This window comes from Vanellus vanellus, assembly GCF_965231255.1.
Source record: "Vanellus vanellus genome assembly, chromosome: 13".
In the NCBI taxonomy this organism is placed as follows: Eukaryota; Metazoa; Chordata; class Aves; order Charadriiformes; family Charadriidae; genus Vanellus; species Vanellus vanellus.
Window position 1 is genome coordinate 14,057,945 of NC_138918.1, and position 26,313 is coordinate 14,084,257.

The window sequence follows — 26,313 nt, forward strand, 5'->3', positions numbered from 1 at the left end:
GTATTCATTTAAGATAAGCTTCATCTTGCCAAGGTCGCTTCTTTTCCATTTTAATGCTACTAAGGTCCACCAGTCTCTATAGTCAGTTATTTGCATTTATGATCAATAAAGCTATTAGATTTGGAAGATACTTGACTCTGACTTGCTGCACAGCCCGAGATGATTCTGTAGACAATGCCATTATCAGATAGCATATGACCCGAGTCTCAAAGAGAATCAGAAGAGTTCAACTGATTCCAATCATTTTAATCAGGTCTCTGATTTCCATATACTTATGCAGACAATGGGTATTGCTTTTAACATTTTGTATATCCAGAACTGCATTTTAACACTTCATGCTGCAGCGAAAGTTGAAGCAATACATAAGCTATATATGAAGGATTTCTTCATATTGTGTACTTTTATAATTTAATTTAGAAAACATGTCCCCCATTACTTTTCGTGTTACCTTGCCTATACATAAGACCTTCTTTCCTACAAGAAACAAGTTATGACTAGTTCACATTTGAGGTGGATGAAGAGTCAGCTAAAATATATCAGTCCTACCCTGAATACAGCAGATACACATTTGATGGGAAAATAAATGCTTATCTGAGATATGCCAGACCTGTCCTGGAGCCATTCCCTGTATTCAGGGATTCTTTTTAAAGTGATCATTTTGCTGTAGTGCATCTTTTTTCTTCTGTTTTTTCTTTTTTTAAACAATCTCTAAAATTACTCTCATGCTTTACTTAAAAGTCTTTTATACATAAACAATAGGACAACACATGCTGAAACTCAGTAAATCAAATTCAGAGCATCAGGAAGGCATTTACTTGATTAAATGCACAGGTACTTAGAGGTGACTGAAAACACTGGCATAAACCTGCAAGGTGAAAGCATTGCTTGCATAGCAGGTTCAGCACACAGCCATCTCAGAGGCACAGCAGTGGGTTTGATGGCTGCCATGTCCTTTTTTACACATCCTTACCTACTCATGTGCCCAGGCACGGGAGCAGTGACCATCCAGCCACAGCTCTTCATCAAAATGTGGGCAACTTCTCATAAAATCAGCCTGTTTGATAGGCTTTAGAGGAGGGAATTTCTAGCAGCAAAACAAATATTTTCTAGGATTCGCATTTATAAAATTTCAAAACTCACGAGCTTAAGTTTGTTCCCCTATGTCAAATCTGGTGTTTATCAGAGGAATCTTCTCTGTGAAGAGCACTGAGAATCTTTTTTTAAGTGTTATTTTTCACATTATGAATGTCCATATGTCAACATCGGTACCTGACACCAAATGAGAGTAAGAGGACATGATACTTTCTATTAACCACCTGGCAAGAACACCTTTTAATTTTCTTAGTATACAAGGATAATAATAGTTTGCACCACTCCCTCCATGAGACATAATACTTATGGGAAAGATGTTTGAAAACCTTTTTAAAAACAACAGCTCAACAGAAAAGTCTTAGCAGGGATGTGGACTTCAACTCAGCACCGCCTGTAATATGGGGACAGTAGGAGAGACTGCTGTACAATGAAACAGCCACACTTTTCTGGGCAAGCAGGTTTCTCAAGTGAGAAATACAGAAAGGCACATGCAAATTATCTTAGCCATGTCTTGACCGGGTGAGATAGTTCTGTATAAACCAGTCCCAGCATCCTTCTCATTTCACAATATTAATTTCACAATACATATTCCCAAGTATCTAGTTAAATGCCACACAGGGAGAAATACCCAACTGTTTGGGGTTTGTTTGTTTGGGGTTTTTTTGTTTGTTTGTTTTTTTAATTCTTACAATATTTCAGTATTTCACATACAACCGTACTTTCAGATATTTCAAGCACTGACCTGAATTCATCACTACTGGCATGCATTACATATGTTCATTTAACCTAAAGCTAGAGCTAGTGGCTCAGCAAAATCTCTCTTATAGGTGGGAAATCTCATTTCTAACCATAGACCAGAAATTTAGCAAATAACATCAGCAGTTTAATAACTTTCTTGTTAAAGTTAAATGTTTTTCCCCTGATATTCCTCCAAGCTGACGAATGAGAAGACTAATATGAAGATCAGTACTGCACTAAGAAAGCAGACCTTCAAAAGTTGGATGGAGTCTGCTTATATTATAATCCACATTTCATAGAGATACAGACACCGAGGTGATAACCAGCTTGCTCAAACCTGCTGCAGTTTTCAGAATTTCCAACAGTCAACAATCTCAAATTTACAATGCTGAAAGCATGCAAGTAAGTTTGTAGTGCGGTGGATCTGCCTCAGCTTTTCATTTACTCAAAGTAACATTTTAGTCAACTACTTCAATCACGACTGCAGTGCCTTAACAAGGTCTTAACTTCTCTCTTCTTGGAATAGCAGAGAGCCTCCTAAATTCAGAATACCGGCACCTTACTCAGAGGTCAAACTACATCTTATGCAAAGCCTTTGCATCTTCTGTGTTAGGTAACAGAAACCACGCACTTGGTGCAAGCCTACAACTCTGTATGAAAAATAAGTTCCTTTCAGATCCTCTCTACTCCTTTTTAGGTCTCTTCTCCACTCGTGTTTCTGACCATCTATATCTCAGGAGCCTTGACATTTGCCAAACGTAGCCCTCAAAGCCACTCCTCCCTCTCTCAGCATCACTCCTCTGTGACCAAAAGGCTCATTAGCCCCTTACCCTGCCTCCCTTGCAAGCAGCTCCAAGTACAGAGGTCTGAATCCCTGTATTGCCACAGACAATGTATATACTTGATACAGAGACATCAGAGGTAGAATCCTCATTGACAGGAAAAGAACTATTCTCTTAGTCTGCAAAAATAATTTTTCAAGAGTAATCCTGACTTCCTTTGATTGTACCTGCAACACAGGATCTTTCATAACCAAATGAAGGGCAAAATAAAGCATGAAGACCAAATCCCATTGCCCTAGCATTTGCAAATACTGGTCAGGAACTCAGGAGTGACACTTAAAAGTAAACAAGCCTTTAAATTATGAGTAAAATATATACATTCAGTGACTTTTGTAAAGAACAAACCCAGATAATGCTTGAACACAGAAATGGCAATACTATTCTCTGAAACAAGCAATAGTAGACAATCTGGTGAGTAGAATGACTGCAACAGACAGATGACATCAAAGAAGAAAAGAAATTTTAAGGAATTGTCTTTATTAGTTGTGCCTAAATCATTATGTTTTCTGTTGTTTATTGCAAACAATAAGAACGAATAATTGTGTAGGTAAGAAAGAAAAGCAAAACAATAAAAAAAAAAGCAGTAGAAGTATTTACTTTCCATCTGTCACATACAAATCACCCTTGAAATCTAGTAATTCGAAAAAATGTTTGCAGTGAAATTTAAATACCTGTAAATCTTGGCTTAAGTTTTGGCTAGGTTACAGACTGAAAAGTCTGTGAATCTTTTGAACGCATACGGAATGACTTGTAGTTACCCAAATAAAAACAGGCTCTGCAAGATTCACCTGCTGTCAGTAGGAACGAAGATGCAAATTCAGTGCTTCTGGCTGTAATTTGCTTGCAGGTTTCAGGCAAAGCTTGGCACAGGTGTGCTTTAAGGAAGAAAGCACACATCCAAATTCTGCCTCTTAGCAACAAGACATAATCTTAGTATTTGATTTAAAAGGCAGGTGATGAATCACCAGCCTTCATAAATAAGAAGATGGCAATACACCCTCTTTGCATGGTGTAAATGTCATGAGAGGAGGAGATGGAAAGCGAACTATCACACAGCTAAGCCACTACCATCTGCACAATTAATATATGTTCTAAGCAATGAGGGAGTAGGAGGGAAAAGCATCATCACTTATGACTATGTAGTCATTAGCCAAGATCCTAATCTTCATTAGACAAACGAATTAAAACTCACCATTTACTGAAGCTGTCACAGTGGCTCCAAAACAATACTCTAAAAATGGTCCCACTGGAGTTGGATGAAAGTGATGTATTTTGAAGGAGTAGTTAGTAAGCAGAAGCATGACATCAAGCTAAAATGACAATCTAATGCTATTAATCTAAAGCAACCCTCTTCCCATCCCCCCTATTTTTACAATACGGAGAAAACTAAAATAGAGCGCATCACAAATTTTAGAGGAAATGGATGACTCGGGGGATAACCAAGGTCTGTAACTGAATGGAAAACTGACCACAGAAACACAACTGGCTTTCCAAAGGATTTAGAAATCCGACAGACTTTACATTAGGAAACGGCTGAACAGAAAGCCTGGATGAGTACACAGCGATAAGGCAGACCGGTAGAGTTAAGCAAAGCCAGAAGGGGAGAGGGTAATGTATTTTCAAAGCAAATGCAAGGAAGCAGGAAAAGTTTGTCAGTGCTAAGAATATCTTTGATCAACTACAAAGGGGGTGGGGGGGGGGAACACGACAACTTCTCACTCTGCCAGCCGCAGATCTCAACTTAGCTACACAATTTATTGTCATTATTACTCAGTATTGAAAATAATACAAAAGTAATGCTCAAATGGGGAAGAGGACTGTTTGCTAAAATTGACCCTTTTTGCCAACACTGAGAGGCACTTGTTTATGGAAACTCTCCCATGATTCTGGCTACCAAATGGCTTCCCTAAAACTTCTATAGTAGGCAAATCCTCTGATACAGAGCTGACAGCCTGTTCTCTTAAGTGATATCACACTTTCAGGATGAAGGAGAAAAAGTTATATGTCACACTAGGCCTGAACTACCAATGTCTTTTAAAAAGAGCTTTGCACAGGGCTGGTAAGAACTGCTGAACGACAACTACTTGCAAGAAATATAACTTGCTCATCCCTGTCAAAAACAAATGAACACCAACAAACCCTCATTTTGTGCTCATTTCTCTCAACTGAAATGGAATTTTAAAAGTCTGAAAGTATGAGGATACCTTATTTCTATACATATTTCTGGTTTTCTGCCACAGGCACAACATTAAATGTGCCACATTTCAACTCCATTTTGCAGGGATGGGAAATTCAGGAATACAGTAGTGATATTCTGAGATATTCTTGGCTTAGGCCCAGCAAACTCTCTACGTTTATCAGTTTGGCCATCAATAACATATCTAGCAAAAGGCAATATACAGATCCATTACTTAACAAAGCAAAACTAAAAGCTGGCTTTGCTACTTATTGCACTGACAAAGGCAACTTAATAAAAAAATAAATCTAAGTGAGAACATCTGCTTTATCAAAGTTTTTTTTTTCTTTCATAAGGTTAAGTCATAATTATTTTTCCATTCTTGAAGCTATGTAATTCAGGCATTGAATCTTTCAGTCATGTATTACCTAATTGCCTTATATTGAACTAATATCTATACCTTCCTCTGAACAATTTCTAAGAAGAACCTGTAATAGCTATAATGAATAGCAAACATAACACAATATTTACTTTCATCCTTGACATTAAACAAATATTACTCTCCATGCCCTTTTTCTTGTGTTCAATTCTGTGGGGTAGTATTCCCACTGCTAACAATCTCTGTGCCTTTATTCAGTCTTACCGTTATTTCTATGACCAGGACACAGCATATTTTCCTAGCAATCCCACAGATCACAGTTATAAGTTGTATTGAAATTAAAGCTTTATTGAAATAAAATGAAAAGATGAAGCTTAAAGAAAATTAGACGTGGTGAAGCAGACAAGACGTGACCAGATAAGACATATGGAATGGGAGTCTATCTTCTTCAATATATGAAAAATACCTTCAGTACTCACGGAAAAAAAAAAATTAACACAGAAAAAAATAAATAAATACCATAACACCACAGTATCAGATTCTGAGACATCCCTACACGTAATGTTTTTAGATGGGTTCGGAAACAATTTATAACAAAAGAAAGAGTGCTGCAATATGCAAATGTATTATAAGCTTTGGGTTTGTACAGTTAAATCAAAGAAGGAGCAGAAAAGGGGTGACGACAGGAAGCCTGATTTAAATGGCAAACTGCAGTTGCAAGTGGGACCCCATATGCAGCATCAAAGGGTACCTACAGAACCAAATGTGCACGGGGAAAGTATCTTCCCAATCCTTCTGTATGAAGATCTTTATATGCTCATACAATAGGATTTTCATCTCTTCTGGAACTGTAACTTGTACTCGTGCCTCCTCAGATTTTTCAGTGGTTTGGTTTGGGGTTTTTTAAGCTAACTAAATATTTTTAAAACATCATAACTCTGAACCCCGCAGGATAGGTATCTGGAAAAGACCTCAGGACCCTTCAGAACCATGTTACGTTTTATATATTTGTATGATTAAAGACATAAATAACTGCAAATTAAGATCACCTTCCTGGATACCAGCAACCAATATTTTATCAGTATCCTTCAGTCTTAACTGCATACAAATAATTTCCCTGAAATTATATTGTGCGTTCTCTATGACATAAAAACATCTTGCATCAGATGCCGAACATGGAAGGCTATGAAAAATAATTAACCTTGACTATATCGTCAGTATCTCTTCCTTCGAAAGGAAATAAATTAGACACTTGGGGGGCTGTGGGGGGTGGTATTTAACACACAGCAATGCCCTTAAACAACTCTTTTTCAGGTAAATATTTCAGCTCTAGAATATATTTTCTTGAAGGCGTACCAAAATTAAATGAAAATGACAAATAGCGTATCTTTCTTATGGTTACTCTATTACCTCTTTAAAAATCCAACAGCAACAAAAGTCATCTCTGCTGTCGTACGTGACAATTCCCCATCAACACTAACACCATGAAACAATATTCAAAGGCATTTTAGGACAACCATAACGCAGTATTTGTACATCAAAATTATATGTGCTTTGGAGACCCTCTTGTAGAAACAGCCCACAGACTAATGTTTAAAGAGGCACAGTGCTTTATTCTCAGTTGTTAGCCAAGAATAAAATGTAGTCTGGGATGTAATTATGAAATAAGCTTCTAATGTGTATAATTAAAAATAAAAGGAAAGAGGGATGAATATTCAGTACGCGCCTCCTTGCCTTTGTCTTGTTTCCCATCTTGTGCACTGATTGTCATCTCTGCTTTTTACATACAGAACCAAATGGAGCAGTTACGAGCCATATTCTAGAGAGGGAATTATAAGATGGAAACACAGATGATGAAATCTCACTGAAAGGACTGAGCTTATCAGCAAGGTCTAAAAATAATTTACCTCCTCAGCTGACCACATACAAACATTCCGTGGTCATCTGAGTTCAGCAGATTTCTAATCTCTTTCCCAGCAGTTTTCATCACCTGAAATTTGTAATATTTTGGTAAAAATATCTACCAACTAGATTGTGAGAAGCCTTATGATCATAGGAAATTAATGTTTTGTTGCTCTCCCACTTGAGCAGATGCATTCAGAATTTTGTTAGAGTGCTTCTTCCTATGCAGTATATCAACTATATTGCCTTGTTAAGGTACACGGCTGTAAAACACACATCTTGGGTTTTTATATATATATATATGTATATAAAAGAACTACACAAAGACCAATTACTGTTAACTAATTTTGGCTAGCATTTCCACCAGTAACAACTACTGTAAAAATTGGCGCAACAAAGAAAATCACAAATAACAAATGACAAAAAACCAGACAGAATTTGTGGATAGCAATATTGTAATAAAGAACTTTTTCTTTCTAGCTCCAACATTTCCATTTACCCAGAGATCTGCAAATGGAGGTAGGTTCAGGACTGACAGAAATACCACACTAAAGGGACTTTGAAAAGTTATGGTCCATGAGAGGGAAGTCTGCAAAATAAATGCTAGAATGCTTGGTCCTAACCACACTGCACCAGTTTCAGTTAATGCAACTGAAACAGAGATCTTGAAGTGTTTCCCCAACAGCTACTCATCCCTGTTTTTTTCCATTCTGACACTGAAGAGAACGTGCCATAACATTTTTCAATATATACTGAATACATTTTCCATACGCATTTTAAATAGGCAAAGTGCCAGCACGCAACACCTTCTACAATAAAACTAACTTAGAAAATCTAGAGATAGACCTTAACAACCAGTGCAAAACTAAGAGGAAACAAATGTTAGCTTTATAATCCCCAGTGGCTTTACAACCCTGCACAGGGCTTTGGGAGAAGTAAGATTTTTTGCACAAAAAGTTCATATGTTTTTGTATGCCTTTCACTTTTCAAGACAAATTGTTTAAAATAGACCCCCAAGAAAGAGGCCCTTGTCAATAAATAAAAGCATACTTATAAGCTGTAACTATTTTCACACCATTTGTGAATTGGCATTCACTGTCAGCAATAGTCACCATACAACCGAAATTGTAATCTGTTGAAAGATGCCATGTATGTTCAGTAGTCTGCATTTATTGCGTTGTTGTTTTTTTTTTTTAAAAAACAGAGTGTTCTCAAGAACAATGTATTGTACCATATGAAGATGGAGAAAGCGTAATGCTTTCTCAATTGAGAAGCTGAGGAGGATAATGCACTCTGTCAACCCCTCCCTGTGAAATGCCGAATGTGGATTCAAAGTTCATATGAGAGAATAATTTAGGGACATAAACATTTGGTTTTGTCTGGCAGTTGCCCAGAAGGAAGAGTGTCCACAGCCTACAAGCCGTGGGGATCTATACTGTATTGATTACAGCCCCTTGAAACACCTTCTGCCACGGAGACAGCAGTTTCTGAGGGATCAGGCTCCAGGTCATGTCACTGAGGTAATTGCTAGGGTGCTTTTTGTTCTGACACTAGGAACATGTTTGCATGTAGTTCTTTCCTCGCGGTTTGATCTCCCAGTCTCCTTTTGGCCCTGAGACATTTTTCCCATCTGCTCATACAGATGGCACATTCAAGTGAATTTAAAAGAATGGTTTTCCAAACTTTTTCTGTTCTGTCTCTCCTAAAATTATGTGGTTCTAGACTAGCAGAAGGCAGGGAGCGTTCTAGGGATGCCTATTCAGAAAGAAAAAAGCACCAGATAAGAAAGCGATGCTTTCTACACAAGCGATTTAGAGAAGAAAAACTATTCGGTGAATGGCGAATGAAAATGCCTGCATTTTCAGATCAGTGATAAGCATGGCTTAAAAGTGCTTTTCGGCAGATGTTTACACACATGCCCAAAGTCTGAAGACCTTATCTGGAAGCATAAAAAAACCCCAGAATTTCTTGTAACTTATCCTAGTTTCTCTACTTCTAAGCAGGATTGAATATTGCTCCAAGTAAAGGTCTCCTCAGCTGCTTTGTACATTGAGGGCACATTTTCAGAGGAATAAAGAAATAGAAAATAGATCCAGGAGATAGGGGGGAAAATACTAAAAACAATACTTTTATTTCAGGAGTTTAGGCAATTCTTATTTCTCAGAAACCATTTTACCACTTTGTAAAGTTCAATAAAAATATGATAAAACATTGAGTGAAAAAATTAGCTCTTTTCTTCACAGAAAATGCATTCAAAAATAAAGGAAAACTGTTTGAAAAGAAATCGCTAAAACTGGATATTTAACCAGAATGAAAAATAAGCCCAAGTACTTGCACCTTCAGATAAAACACTTGCTAGGAAAAAAAAATGCTCCTTTCATTTAAGAAATAGTATCCGCTGTCTTACAGTAATGTTCAAAAAGCGTAAAAGGAAAATTTCATCTGTACAATCACAAGAACAACTAGAAAGTGACTGTTTGTAACACAGAAACAGGGGAAATAAAAGAGAGATTATGAGTTCTAAACAGTGTCGTAACATTTATTTTTCTTACGCATACAAGGCCTTAAAATTTAATTCATAAAGCTGTCTGACCCTGCCCCACTTATGACATCCATCTCAGATTTTTATCAATTTTAGACAAAAAGTACGTGCAAGTAGAACTTTATACATATATTCGTTCACTATATTTATATATCAAATATATACGTAATGTATTTAAGCATATGTGTGTATACACACATTTAACATCCATCTCATTAGGTGAGTCTTGATCAGAGCATTCCGAGATTTTATGTATGTTCCTCCTATCTGAAAATTTCCATTGTCAGGATCACCAACTACCAGCTAAAACGATATGATAAAAGACATTACAGAACGGAAGTTAGAGCGCTGAAATTCTAAATTATGCTAATATTTAAATTTCGGTTCAAGATAAAATGTTTGATGACCTCTATTTGTTTTTGGAATATGCAATACCCTTGGAGCAACTTAAACTATTACATGGTTCTATAGCTGATGGAGTTTTTCTTGCTAATATAGAGCAAATGCCACAGTTTGTCTGTTAGGCAATAAAACTCAATTTTTTTCACTTCATTGCAATGTAATAATCTTGGATAATAGAGCTTTTAATGGAAGAGATTCCTGTGACTTAAAGCTTTTTCCTTATTAAGCTTAATTGAATTAATTATTCACATACTAATGATTTAACAGCCACTTCATATAAAATAAAAGCAAAAGACCCTCTTGAATACTTATCCCATACTTAAGATCCAATAAAGGAACTGAAGTAGAAAGATATCTTTGTTTTCTTTCAGATAGGGGAGGTATTTAAAATCCAACTACCCTCCCTCCTGCTGTGGATGGAGGTGTTCTGAAACGATACCATTCCAAATCCTGCAGCAAAATGCATCTTTAATCTACGAGTCCTTAATTGGAAAAGATATTTATGACAGTCGGTGATCTCTTCTCTATTCCAAAAATTGCATCTTTCCTAAAATTGGCTCATTTTGTGAATGGGCTGCCATGTCGGAAAAGTAGAACAATGTGATTCTAAGGAGAATGAAACAGATTTGTATCTATAAAACAGCTATCCCAAGGTGCATATGAAGGCGGGCATTTTATAATTCTTCATAATAATGCTTGGCACTTCGGTAGTGTTTTATGGGATCAAAGCACTTTACAAACTAATTAATTAATCTTCACAACACCCCTGCGAGAAGGTAGGTTTTAGCATTCCAATATAATAAACGGAATAAGTGAGGCAGAGGAGCTGTACGATTTGTTTCATGTCACAAAGAGTCCAGATCTTCAGTTTATATATCATTAGAAATAACAGTAGTAGTATTTCTGTGCTGAATTCCTTGGTATTTTCAAAGGAACTATGTGCATGAGTAAGGAAAAAATCCGGCCCATACCTAAGACCAGAGTTCGTACCTTGTTTAGATAAAACAACAATTAATTCACTTAAGCAACATACTGGGATTCAAGTTCCTTTCCTTATGCTGGATCTATAATCGCTGTGCAAGACGAGAGCTGGTATCTGACTTGTCCTGCCCTAGGATTTCCAAATAATGAGATCAGTGTGGTAATGTGTCCTGGTTTGACATAAAACAGGACCGATTTTGTTCAATAACTTTACTTTTTAGCTGGGCCTCTCCTAACTACTGAAATTAACAGCCTATTGTGCAGACACTGTTGGCTCTCAGAGTGATAAGAGCTATGTTTATAGTTGATGCCGAGGGAAGGTATGCAGAGAGGCTCCTGCTTATACATATTGCTGTAACCCCCAAGGGCAGCTCTCTTTGTTATTTGCCCCACTGGAGGGTCGGAAGCAGAAAAGCGTAGAGGGGTCCCACCTGCGGGGAGGAGCGGACAGGACAGGTGACCCAAAGCTGACCAACGGGGCATTCCATCCCATCTGCCTCATGCTCAGTGTAAAAGCTGAGGGATCAAAGGGTCAGCCCTCTTTCTTCGATGGCTGGCGCCCAAGGAGGACTCTGTCTGTTCATCTGCCTTTGATTCTGATCCTGAATCAAGATCCAGAATCCAGTTCCTGTCCATCACTGAATCCAGTCTGGGATTTCCCCAGTCCCTGCCAGTGACGTGCTTGTCATCCCGGGAGCTTGATATGGTTTTGTATATATTTCATTATTTCCTTTTTATTTTATTATTAATATTTCATTAAAGTAGTTTAGTTCCTTCTAAACTCATAAGTCTCTCTCTCTCCTGCTTCTCTCTTTGAACAGAGGTAGGGGAGAGCATCTGCCAGTCACCCAGTGGCTGGTTCGGCCCAAACCAATACATGATGCTTGCTTGTTAATGCAGACGATACTTCGTACTCACAAGTCTACATAGTTGTGCAGCATTCTTCATAGGCAATTCAAAATTTTTCAAGTCTTCACAACAGCTACATGACTTTGATTTGAGATAATGTTTTACTACATTTGCATTTATTTTTGCCTGTTTTCAAAAAGTTCCTGTTTTGAACACCTGCATGCAACATTTAAGGATTCTTATAAATGTGTATGTACACTCTAACAGCCTTGACAATTTGGAGACAAAAATCCAATTCACCTCATTTCTCATGCAAAACTAAACAACTGCATATCAGACTGTGAATTAACTTCAGCAAGTGCTGGCAACTGAAAGTTCAGTATTTGAACCTATAAGCATGAGCACTAGCACAAAAAAAATTAAACAGTTAACATAATGGAAACACTTGTTCACGGTACTGAGATTGTCATGTTCAAACAAGTCTTAAACAAACTACTTTTCACTTACTCTTTGCAATGCTCATATATGCCCTTATTGTCATATAAAGAGATGTAGTGTTATAAGTTTACATGAGATAAAAAGAATGACAAGAAGTGATATCCAAAATTAAGAAAACTTACATGTTTAACTGGGGCAACGGAAAGCTACCATATGATTTCATAGAATCATAGAATCGCAGGGTTGGAAGGGACCTCTGGAGATCATCTAGTCCAACCCCCCTGCCAGAACAGGGACACCTTAGAGCAGGCTGCACAGGAACGCGTCCAGGCAGGTTTTGAATGTCTCCAGAGATGGAGACTCCACCACCTCCCTGGGCAGCCTGTTCCAGTGCTCTACCACCCTCAAGGTAAAGAAGTTCCTCCTCATGTTTAGGTGGAACTTCCTATACTCAAGTTTGTGCCCGTTACCTCTTGTCCTGTCACTGGGCACCACCGAAAAGAGCCTGGCCCCATCCTCCTGGCACCCACCCTTTAAGTATTTATAAGCATGGATCAGGTCCCCCCTCAACCGTCTTTTTTCCAGACTAAAGAGACCCAATTCCCTCAGTCTTTCTTCATAAGAGAGGTGTTCCAGTCCCCTAATCATCTTGGTAGCCCTATGCTGCACCCTCTCCAGCAGTTCCCTGTCCTTCTTGAGCTGGGGAGCCCAGAACTGGACACAGTACTCCAGGTGCGGCCTCACCAAGGCAGAGTAGAGGGGGAGGATGACCTCCCTCGACCTGCTGGCCACACTCTTCTTGATGCACCCCAGGATGCCATTGGCCTTCTTGGCCACCAGGGCACATTGCTGGCTCATGGTCATCCTGTTGTCCACCAGGACTCCCAGGTCCCTTTCTACAGAGCTGCTCTCCAGGAGGTCAGTCCCCAACCTGTACTGATGCAGGGGGTTATTCCTCCCCAGGTGCAGCACCCTACACTTGCCCTTACTGAATTTCATAAGATTCCTCTCCGCCCAACTCTCCAGCCTGTCCAGGTCTGTCTGGATGGCAGCACAGCCTTCTGGTGTGTCAGCCACCCCTCCCAGCTTTGTATCATCAGCAAACTTGCTGAGGGTGCACTCTATCCCCTCATCCAAGTCGTTGATGAATATATTGAACAGGACTGGACCCAGTACTGACCCCTGGGGAACACCACTCGTCACTGACCTCCAACTAGACTCTGAAATTTCTTTTCTTTGCAATTTAATTTCTTATTTTATTTTAAGACAAAATTCTGAAACTTTACATTCAATCTGAAGTTCCGTGTTACTACATGACAGCTTGTCTTTCCACTGGGCCAAAATCACTAGGACAGAGGCAGTAAAAGGGCTTAATGTCCAAAGATGGTTAACATATTTTTCAAATTAGCATTTAACGTGTAAATTTTTGGCCCTCAAATTCACATTATACAACATTATATATGCCCAATTTTTTTTTTTTTTTTTTTTTAAAACAGCAACACTATGTTGAGATAGTGTTGAAAGAGGAATCTGGTGTTCAAGCTGATATACTAGAGTGACAGAAAAGCAACTCACTGTAGGGCCTTTTTTGTGGCTACAAAATACCTCATTACAATGTTTATTCCCTTTTCTCCCCCGAGGCTAGACAAAGCCCCAGTTTGAGTGGAGGTCTGCACAGCCCAGAGAGGCATTAATGTGATGGACCAGAAACACCTGTCCCCTGGACAGTTACCATGATCAGGACCGTGGCATCTAGAACCTAGGGGGACCCCCCCCCCCCCCCGAAAAGAAGTCTAGGTCCTTTTCATCCTTTCTGAAATCACAAAATTGAGAAAGATGAAAATGATCTATTACTAAGAAAATTTTTGCTTTGCATGGAAAGGCATTAAAAAGTCTCTAAACAACTTCTATCCACCATCTGGAAATACAGTTTTGTAGCAAAAAGGCAGGGCAGATCTCCTGTCTCTTTCTTGCAGAGGAAGTTTGGGAATTACAAGGATATTTGAAATCTTATGTGCAGTCCAAAGACTTAATTTTAAATCCAGCTAGCACAAATTATTTTATGGTCCTGAAACTAAAAAATGGAAATTTAGCTCCAAGATATGCTTAGGATTTCAGTCAAAAAATAAGCCCTATCAAGGGAAAAGAGAAAGAAAAAAGAAAAGTAGCAAAATAAAGATCAGATGATTTACTGCAGGATGTCTGGTGTGAACAATTCACCTCTCAAACTGTATGTTCTGAGAACTAAAGGGATTTAGAAAGGCAATTGCTTTTTAAACTGCCCACCAGATTTTGTAGATAATAAGCTGTATATGGGAAGTTAAATTGCAAACAAGTCTATTAATACAACAAAAATGCCCAAGGCTATTTTAATGGAGCGAAGTGTGGGAGAATCTATTTTACTTGCAACAGTGCAAATTTCCAAGCAGCTGAAACCGAGTGAGCAGACAGCAGAAGGCACAGCTGAGACAACGCAAAATCCAAGCATCCAGGACTATTTTGAATTCACATGACTCAATGCTGGTAGCGAGAAATAATGAGAGGACAAAGCAAGTCCATCATACACATAATTCTGTCATTTACAGGAGATTCCTAGGTTGTATCTGTCAAACAGTTAGGTATTATTGCTGGTTGGCTTGGAAACTTATAATGGCCATGTATTAAATAAAACTTGGCAAGTAAAACTGTTGGGCTTTCAAACAGGACAAGTCTTTCATTTCTGACAAAACTACTCTGTTCTACTTCCTTTTTTTTTTTTTCTTTTGGCTAAAAAGGATGAAAATGTCATCACCTCACAGGATGTGGCCCCTGTCAGAGGTTCTGTGAATATTCTGTTTTTCAGAAAAAACACCCACGAGGTTCAGTTACAAAAAATGTAAAACTGGCCTGCTGTAGAGACACAAAAGTAGACAATACTCTTTGTCATGTAATTATCAGTCCTCAATGACTAACCCACTGTCACAGAATTCACTTGTGAGGACTCAGGAGAAGTATATGTAAGAAAGAGTAAGTATCTAAAAGCAGCCTGTTAATGGTGCAAGACCACATGAAACACCTTTGTCTTCACCCACTTCTTTAACTATATTTAATCCTAGTATTCTAAACTTAATTTCCTCCTTATTCTGACACACACCCAAATGTCGTCTTCCAGCAAGGAGATGAGTTCCAGAAAGACATCCTAAGAAAGTTACACAAAAAGTAGCTATTCCAAATTGGCTAACAGAAGGGTCTTGCCCACCATTTTGCATTCCAACCCTGGAAAATACCTCAGAAAACTTCCAGTGCTTCCACAGGCTGCAAAAATAAGAGAAGTGTTTCTTCCCCAGAATTACACAGAATAAACCAGAAGACAGCTGAATTTTCTGTCTGCATTTTAGAACAGATTTTATGTCAAACGTCAGGGGAAAATGTTTCTATTATATATAAAAATAAATTTAAGAAACAACATGTCTTATTTACCGTTGCAACTATTTCTATGTGTATTACATAAACCAGATATTTTAACATACAGAAATTTAGTTAAAGCCGTACATTTTCCTGAGTTCCAGCTGCATATCTTCAAGCTTTGCTCAGCCTACTGCAAACTGATTGTTATCCTAGATTTGAATCTTGGTCCTCTAAGTTTCCTTTTCTATATATGTTGTCAAACCCTTAATATCCTATTGCAAGTCATCTTAACTACCAACACATAGTCATTTTCCCTGTAACGACTCTTCATTTAAGACTACATGTTGCAATTTTCTACCATTTTAGTGATTTAAGTATATCATCTATTGAATGTCCTGGTCTTAGCAACAAAGAATTGTCTTGCCAGATGGAATATGAAAATAGTATTAAATAACCCCATTTTTTAAATTGAAAAAAATGAAAGTTCAGTTCATATGTGTAAATACCATACTGCATCTCTAATGTGAAAAAAGCACTTTCTCAAAACATAAATAGCTGGCAGCTATCCCTCAGAAATAAAAATCCTTCTAAACCTAGAAGTAACCAGTATGCCATGTTCTCTGTAAGAAAAAAAAAAAAAAAACAAACAATTCAGTTATGCCCTTAACTAATGCCCTGTAGCAGTGAATACAGCAGGCTATGAGGACATCATAACTACCATATAGATGTCCACATGCATTATTGGCCCTTTCTCTCTCTCTTCCCCCCCTTTCAGTGACAGCATAAGCCAGGTGCTTACAAAACTGCCTCCTAGTCCTTCCTGAAATTTACCTTCACAATGTTAAATCTAATCAGATCTGACATGCATACAGTGTATGGTTCTGTGAGGAAAAACAAAAAGAACAATGTTAATAGATCACCGCTTCCTATATCTAAAAAAATTAAACTATAGGGACATAAGAGAATGGAACAGTTACATTTATACACTACCATTTTGGTAATAAGATCACTTGCAGTTCAATTAATTTGGTTACAGCAATCAAGGTAAATGAAACCGAATTCACAGAAACATATATATACACACACGTTTATATATAGATGTATCGGGAGGCAAAAGTAAAAATTTAAGACTGATATTTAAAGGCATCTCAATTTAGTAGAATGCATCTCAAAATACGCCAACTGCAGGTATAAGCTAAAGTGAATTAATGCAGCAATAATAGCAGTGATTTTCAGAACAGTAATAGCGTACAGGGTTTTTTTAAAAGATACGTGAACAGTAATAGGAACCAGGCATTTTTAAGATATGTGGAAATTAATACTAAGCAGGCATTAAATACATCACTACTGTGGACACTTTAAATCACATTAACTATGAATTAATTTTAGATGAAATCACTAAAGCTATTTAAAGCTATAAAACTGAAACCTTAACATTAGAATCATATCATTGGTTGCCACACGGTCCAGTGAAGGCAAAAGCAGAATATGGCCCATCACATAACTCTGTTGTGTTACCAATATGTGTATTTGCCCCATCCAGCCCTGTGCCTGAAACACGTTTTAGCCAGAAAGCCTTTCTGAGACCTACTCAGCTGAGCCTAAGGAGGAAGAGGAAGGATCTTATAGATTTCATCAAAACTCATAAGAAAACTTGTCCATTAATCATTAATAATTATGACATATAAGAAGGGGGGTTTTCAGGTAATTATCCAACTATGACAGACCTATATTGATATTCAGGTTTGTCCCTTGCCCTCAGCCACCCCTTCTGCAGCCCTCCTTGGAAACAGGCTACATCCTGAGAAGGACAGGCAGATAGATATTTTACAAACTGGAAAAAAAAAAAAAAAGGTAAAGCTAGAAACAAACATGCTTCTTTTCAAAATCATAATATGGCCTTTGCAACATGTTCTTACCCAAACAGTGTAATATTTTGATATATATATATATATTACAAACATACATGTACACAGATGCAGTCAAGTTTTCTCTAAAACAAACTTACTTATCCAAATAACTGAGATCAACAAAAAATTATTCTTCCAAATCCAGTACCTCTTGTGCCTTTAAATATTTTCCTTTTAACCTGAATGTGTCACAAAAAGCTAGAAAAAAGCCATTTGCCATAATTTTCTTTTTTTCACTTGAAGACCAAATAGCGTTATGTTTCCTACAACACTCAGGACAGAGTGTGTGTGAATTTATAGAAATTATTATGGATTATTAAGCAGCCAGAATGAAAATTACTCGTCACAAGTAGCAATAAAAAGTCAGAATTATTGAAAATATTAAACTTGATATTTGTTCCCTAATTTATTCTGAAAAATAATGATAAACATGATGATTTTAGACTCCTAAGTTGAAAACTATACCCAAACCTTTGTTGTGCTCTTATTGCTCTCACTCCATTAATGCAAACTCACTTTACTGTAAATAAAAAGTTTCCCCGTTTTAAGGAACCAAGTATCTGTTGTTTCACTGAAAAATAACAAAAAGTCTAGACTTGCTCTGAGCCACAGTGCCAAAGCCTGAACTACTCTTACACAGAAAACACAACGGGACACAAAAAAAATTAGTGAATGTAATAACCAGCACAAAAGAGCAGAATATGTAAATCAAAATGAATTCCATTTAGTTATATATAGCAAATTTTTTGTCTGCAGTTCATAAGAGAGTATCTTGTCTGTTTTACAGATCTAAAAATGAAATACAGTTTGGGGGGAGGGGCACAAAGATATTACTTTTGCATATTGAAACCAAATCCTCTGCATGTTCTCATGTTTCATAAAATTTGCCATCCTGCTGCTCTTAAATTCACTTGCATACTTTCCTACTGTGGTCAAACATCAAGAAGGCATACTTCTCCTATGTCCCAGATGTAGCTAGTTAATTTCATTTCATTTAGTAGCTATCACATGCCTTTATTTTTCTTCCTTTACTTTTTAAGTAGAAAAATAAACTGTCAGCTATAAAAGGCAGTACTATTCCTTCAACACAGAGGAAGCTAATCAGGAAAAGCACAGATCTTTTCCACCAAGTGGAAGATGTTCTAGGTTCTACAATGCAAGATGAAATCAGCATCTTGCACGTTAGGAGAGTGCCTCATAACCATGAAGTACCTGATAAGTGAACATTTTCACACTTTTCAACCCTCTTTTCTGGAGGTGAATCACCATCTGGCACAGACCGCAAGAGCCTGGGGACCATCCAGACAGGAGGCATTTGAAGCCTGACTCCAGCACAGTGGGGAGAGCACTGATCCAGTCTCTCAGTATCAAGGAGAACGGTTTCTACCCAAAAGCTAGAAGCCACCTGTCCTGAGAAAGGCATTTCCTGGCAGAAGTGACCAGCCAAACTCAATAACCCTGACAATTTTCAGGTTTCGGTGTGAAAATTGAAGTCAAACGCCAAAAGCGTTAAGCCTGAAGTCCTAGAACAGCTTAGGACGTAGTTTTAGACATTTGAGTTCCGATTACTAGCCATGTTCCAAATAAAAGCCCCTAAGGAGAAATATATTAATACTTGCCAAGATGAGTTGTATTTGCTCAGCTGTCTCACTAATCTAAGTTGTTCATGGTAAGGATTTCCAGAAATCCTTGCATGTTAAAGTGCAATAGCAAAATGAAAGGGATCCAGATCAGTGACTGGTAATAGATGATCTTAGTTATGAACTTCATGGTCCATGTTTGTTCAAGTGACAGAACTAAATATATAAGACTCTGCCACTTTCCTTTACAGCTAGGTAGAAAAAGAACAGTTATAGAAGCGCGTGCTTCTTGACATGATAGTTATAGGCAGACAATAAAAAAATCTCATTGAAAATGAAAGAAATACACTAATAAAAGTTTGAAGAATTAGCTTACCTAAAATTACTATAGCATATTAATCTCAAAAGAAAAGTGAGACATTCTAGATTTACGTTCTGCAGCATCTTCTCTCTCTCTCTCTTTTTTTTTTTAACCAAGTCAATGCTTTCTTTCTATTTTGTTACCTACTCATGGAATATTAAGTCAGTCACCTTTTGCAGGAATATAATTACCCAGAAAGTGATTTAAATATTTTTTCTATAAACACTGCTGAACAGATACTTCCCCCAGTTTTCAGAACTTCAAGAGTGAAGTTCTTCTGTTGATTTCTCCAGTTACTAAGAACATGTGTACTTAATCACCACTCTCCATAGTCATCAGGCTGAAAAACATTTCGAGTCACACCTCATCTTAGTGAAAATCAGAAAACTGATTCATCTGGGTAGCATACAAACCGATCACAAATATTTATCAAATATATCATTTAGTTAAACTATAGTTCAGCTGTAATATACGTTTTCCCCTTTTTCCTCTAATCCTCGTTTTGTATTTCTTATTTCAATTCCTTTGAGGAAGCAGTTCTAAACCTGGCTTTTAATCCAGAATGAGTATTTAAAATAATATTTACTGTCTTATCTGTTCTTAGTACAAGTGTCTGAACTGTCCAAAAATGGCAGTTTATCTCAAAAATTTATATTAAAACCAATACAAATAAATCTTTATTCATTCTTAGAATACTTAAGTTAAAGTTGGTTTTGGAATGTCATCAGTTATATAGCATACAGCAACAAAAAGAATAGCAATAAAAAAAGGCAAAGAATGGGTTTTAATTTAAAGCCATGATTAAAAGACTAAATATAAAAGACAGAAGAGTTCGAAACTGACCTGAGTCCATAAAGGACTGTCCCATCTGGATGCAAACGGATCATTCTGTTCTTCACAGTGACACCATGTACAAATGACTTCTTGTCATTCAGAAAGTAGGTATCAGGAACCCACAGCTGATCAGCTACTCTGTTGTCCAGAGTAAGGTTTAGAGGTATTACATTATACGACAGCCTCTTATCCCTCCACGCTTGCTGAAAGTACATTGTCAAGGTATAGTCCTGTGATTATAAAAACAAAAAAATTTTGTATTGAAACAGGCAGCATACACTTGCAATAAAAATAGCGCAAATACACATTTATTAATTGTGACTGTTCTTAAACATTTCCGTTCAGGATTTATTTATTTTTACAGTACTGATCATCTTGTGTACACTTCATAACAGAAACGAGAACACAGAATATATGGGGTATTCATGTTTTATGCATGACTTGGGACGTCTCATTTCAATATTTAAAAACAAAATGGAAACATATCTGTAGATGCTTAACAATCTGGAATTTCTGTAGCACCTTACAAGCCCGTGAGTTCTACGAAACAGGAACATTCACAGTTCTGAATTTCATGTCATGGTCTCCACTGTATGCAACAGAGCTCTGGATCAGGCCTCATATCTCTGAAGTTGCAGCTACTACCCAAACACTCCTCCAAATTAAAATATCTTCAAAGTCTGTTAACTTTCCCTTGGGCACTGAAATCAATGGGAAGTCTCTGAGGTTTCTGTGCTACAGAGTCTTAGTCTCCTACTTAATTTTACAGATGAAGTAACTCTGGTTACTTCAATGAACAATTCAGGGAGCACAATTAAGCATCTGGGTAAATATTTGCAGTATTACGAGACTTGCATTGTCTTGATGCAGGCCCCTAACATACAGTACTTTGGAGATGTTTCAATCTTTTGGTGTTTTAGAGAACAATATAATTCCAAAAAATTATATTTTTTGTAAGACCTGTTATACAGATGCAGAATACTCATATACTAGCCTATACTAAAAAAAAAAACCACATAAATAATACATAAAGGAGCTGTATATCTGAGCACAGATCACTGGGTCAAGGGGCTGTAAAACAATACTGAAGGAGTTCCAAAAGGAGGCATATTCTAAAACCAATATTTTGGTTTGTGTGTTCAACAGAAATCATAATCAGGCCTCAGACTATTGTGATTTAAAATTCATATTTAACGTGGACTTCATTAAATAGTGAGAACTGTTAGCTTACAAAAGATTGCTTTCAACAGAAAGTCAACAAAAGCTGCTGATTATCAGCAACCTCAGGATTCAGCCATGTCAGAGTATGAAAGTCTGTATCTACGCATCAGTCTGAGGCACTTGACAACAGGAAATCCCACCTAACCTAGCACAAATAATTAGCTGTAGTGACTACATCTCACAAACTGACTTCTAGCACTGCATAACAGAGAAAAGCATGCACAATATGAACATTTTATTGCATAAATTCCAATGTTAGTTCTCATTAGCTATTTTATATTTTAAAGACCACTATTGAAACTTTTTTATTACAGTTGAAACATTAATCTTCCTGCTGAAATACTTTAAATGCACCTGCCACAACTGTATTTTACAAGTATTTCCATTTAAAAGAATATATGACACACGAACACTCCACAGAACTTCTCACAAAACACAAAAGAAAAATTTTCTTATTTTGCAGTTTCATAGACTAAACTTCCTAAAGAAACTAAAAAAGGTCTTTTTTCCTATTTGCGATAATCATCTTCACTTGCTTCACTTCAGCCCTATGCTGCAGTTGCTAATGGAAGATGTACACCCAGGCCCATACGCAGAACACTGCTCAGCTTTGGTAGGGTGTCACAAACATTAACAAAACTGCACTGTTACAAGGAGGTAAATGCCAAATAAGTTTTTCTTTTTAATACCAAGTATATTTGATCAGTTTATATGATCTGAAATCTCCTCCCCTCCCACCACGCCAGGATGGGCACAAGTGTCTGCTTTCAAGAACGTTCCAGCTACCACTGAAGGATTTTACTGTTATGCTTCATCACTGTTCTGCAGTATTTGATCCATAACCAGATACCAGAAAATGCTCAATAATATATTGACAGTAAGAAAATGTATTAGTCTTCATTATACTAATATATCACAACATAAAGTGCATGAGCTGTAGCAATTGCTCCTCTATTATCCTTCAGAAAGTTGCATTTTATTCCTATTCTAAGGAATAATCTACATGTGTTAATATACAGCATATATATAGAACACGCTTCCCTCTTTACACCTCAGTAAAAGAGGAAAAGAAGAGGAGGAAGAAAACTAAGCATGCATGGTTCAGTGCATAAAAATGAATTACATAAAACTGTAAATTTGGAGCACTGGTATAGCTGAAAGAAAAGCCAAGTCACCAGGCTGGAGCTCAGAATCAAACACGCTGTGTTCCAGAAACAAAGCTCGTGTTCCAACTAAAAATTATGTGTCATCTGTTGGCCCTCGTTTTCAGGTGTGACTGGAGTTTCTGATGGTCAAAACAGGACACTTTAAATATTTTTTTTATAAAACCCTCACAACCTTTCTAATTTAAGTGGGTTTTGTTGTTTGTTTGTTTTTTAAATTATTATTTAAAATAACTGTGTTCCAAGCTCCATATTTCAAAGTATAAGTGATTAGTTAGAAAAAAAGGAAAACCTGTCACATAAGCTGCAATTGATCCTTTAGAAAGGAGGGAGGCATCTGTTTTCAAAAACCGAAATGAAACAGTAATTCAAAAAGACGACAAAAAAGTGCAAATGTCCCTGAAGTATCCCAAGACGCTTTATACTTTCAGATTAAGAACATGCTCGTCTAACAGAAATACTACAAGAATAAAGTCTGGTAATCTCACAATAAATATGGGAATTCCCCTCTATTCTAAAGATAAACATCACAACAAACATGTAAATATCGCCTCTCTTTAGGAAGACAGGCACACAAGAGAAGCAGAGGGATAGAAGCGGCTAGTAAAGGATGGTTTTAAATTGTTAAGGCCTTAGCATCCTATTAAATTCACAGGATGGGATTGTTAGAAGCTCAGAGTAAATACGAAGATGAAACAGGAGTCATTTAATTTCAAAAGCCTAGCACAAGGCAGTAATTACCATGAGTTGAAAGATATATGAATCCAAACCTCATGATGACTATGTCTGTGTATACCATTACACAGACATAAACTACAAAGGTACAGATGATTTACAATACAGGCAGACAGAGAGACATTGTACAAATATAAATAAATAGCTTCATCGGTTACCCTGAGCATGTGAAGCTTGAAATGCTGTATAAAATTCTGTTAGTACAGACAGCTACAAGCAAACCCTAGAATATAAATAGGCAAATAGCATATTTTCTGTAAATACACAAATACTATACTTCGTATAGCTTTCATTATTATTCCATTGTTCACATACCTTTAAATTTAATAAAATTTTTCATTCTGTCCTGACACAGAAATTTAGGCAACAGAAAATGGATAGTTACTCCTATTCTATTCTGATCAAAGAAAAGATCTCTCCTCTTTTCCTCACCAGTTAAAGTTCAGCTTCCCAGTTTTCTTCTTTCTTTCACACAATGAAGAGAAGAGCAGCAAATATAAGGCAAAGTTAATCTTAATGCAAATTTTCTTGTATGAATAAAAAAGTAATGAACTGTTTTATTAATATTAGCATATTTATGAGCAACTTTTATCCTCAATGTTTTCTTTGTGCAGTGGTTGTCTGCAAACACTTTTAGCTGCTGGAAACATATATATGCTGGGAGATTTAAACTTAAGTTTAGATAAGTAGAATTGTTGCAGACAGCCAGTTAATGACCATCAGCTTCAAAGATCCAAGGGAAGATACTGCTCAGGAAAGCATGAAATCTGAAAATTTGCACTTTTATTTATATTTTCTCATTTCTTTAATACTCTCAAAAGTTTTCTTAAGCCAAAAAAGAAATGCCAGTTTGGACCTATTATTAGCTTAAAAAGATTGGAACACGAGCCTCAGCTAAACCCACCCATGGGCCAATAGTGGAGATGTACATTGCTGGTCCTCTCTTTATACTGGAAAAAGTATCAAGGCAAAAAAGGAAATAGACTCCCACTGTCATTGGGAAAGTTTAATGCAAAAGACTGTGCCCGGTGTAAATTTTTTCAAAGTATGAGGATAAGGTCCAATGCGAGAAAAACAACATTTAAAATATAGCTCTTCTACATTACACAAAACAGGACTGATTCATGGTGCAGCTTAAAACTGTACACCAACACTTGGATTAACAGAGCTATAACACAGCTACTGAAACACTTTGGAAGTTATAAAATCAGGAAACCTTGGAGGAGAAAAATAATAAGTGGAAGGAACATTCTGCATATTATAAATACAACATATAGCAGCACAGAGTTGAAAAAGCTATTTATCTCTACTCATCAGTAGAGAGATGGAGAACTCATTCGTGGTTTGGCTTAAGTCCACTTCTCAGCACTTTCCTGGTTATTCCTCATTTGTAAAAATACTTTACTACATTTCCCTGTACGGCATTTTTAAAGCTAAACAATTTCCTTCTGAAAATGCTCGAAGCTGAAGGATGCTGTAATTATTTGCCACACACATTTAAAAAGCCGTCTGTTGATGATATATTTAAAAGTGCAATTAAATAAATTATTAGAAGTATACATCTACACTGCAAAATGTATTTTAATATATTAAAACCTATTATATATTTAAGAAGAAAGGCGCAAATGTTAATTCTACTCTCTCCTCAGACTCAAATACAGTTATCATTGACATGTGCAGTTTCTACAGTGGGAAGCACACAAGATGTTTCACTACTCCAATAGTATATAAAACAAAGCACTTCAAGCTAAAGGAGCTTCAGTGGATTTATTTCAAAAGCAATGTCTTTCCCTGAGTGCTGACTGACAATCCTTTCAATCCTCATTTCATTTAAAACCAACCACTACAACAGGTGCGATTTTTAATTACCTATCTCACACTGATGTCAAGAAAATTAACATAAAAAGTCTGCTCTGTTAACGCTGGAGACACCACAAAGTGACTTACATAAAAGTAGAATCACTTGCTGAAAGAACAGGTGATACCAAAGAAGTGTCAAAATAAATTCTGTCATATGCCCTTTCAGAAAAGTATTTTTCACATTGTGTAAATCTTTACTTCAAAAAATGACAATGACATCAAGAACCTTACACAGAGTTCAAGTTGAACTCTCTCAATCTGTCAAATGCCACTTCCCAGGCTGGCTTCAAATCCACGAAAGACTTCTAGTTAATTGTGTCTCCTAAAACTTACCAAGTAGTTTCTCTTGACGGGAATTGTATGATCTCAAGTCTATGCTCTTTCCAAAAAGGAAAAAATCCCTACACATAAGCTTACCATTTATTTGGCAGCAACTATCCCAGAATTATCCATCAGCAATTCTCACTCCTCAGCTGAACAAATAATCAAAGATTATCTCCTACAACAGTTCTCAGCAAAACGCAGTAGTGTTGAACGAAGCAAGAGACTTGTGCATGACAGCCAAATGACTGTCTGCAGAGCTCGACTCCTAGACATAGAACTTCTTACTACTGATTATATGAAATCCATAGTAAGAGACTGCTTACCGTTTCAGCGACAAGATCATGAATTTGTGTCTCCTTAGCACTACTGGCAGTAGCCAATATTTATATTGTTTCCACACAGTGATTTATATATTGTACTGCAATGCAGTGTCATTATATTTCATGCACTGAAATGAAATAAAGCAGTTATGGCTGATATGTTTCCTGTAATGTAAATTAGTTTAGCAAGACACCGTGACACTTGGTTTTAATTTCTGACAAGTCACACAGACTGAACTATGATACTGCACTTTTACCGAGCCAGCAATCTGCATGT

The 26,313-nt window shown here is 37.0% G+C and overlaps 1 protein-coding gene across 2 annotated transcripts in view; it reads right to left on the reverse strand.

The window, feature by feature from the left end:
- GABRB2 (gamma-aminobutyric acid type A receptor subunit beta2) overlaps positions 1-26,313 on the reverse strand; it is a gene marked incomplete at both ends in the record, with an annotated part of 168,325 nt that overhangs the window by 85,722 nt on the left and 56,290 nt on the right. For both annotated transcript variants that reach the window (XM_082489959.1, XM_082489958.1), the window contains one exon: positions 20,423-20,643. In XM_082489959.1, the coding sequence (XP_082346085.1) occupies positions 20,423-20,643 (221 nt within the window). The remainder of the gene's footprint in view (positions 1-20,422; positions 20,644-26,313) is intronic.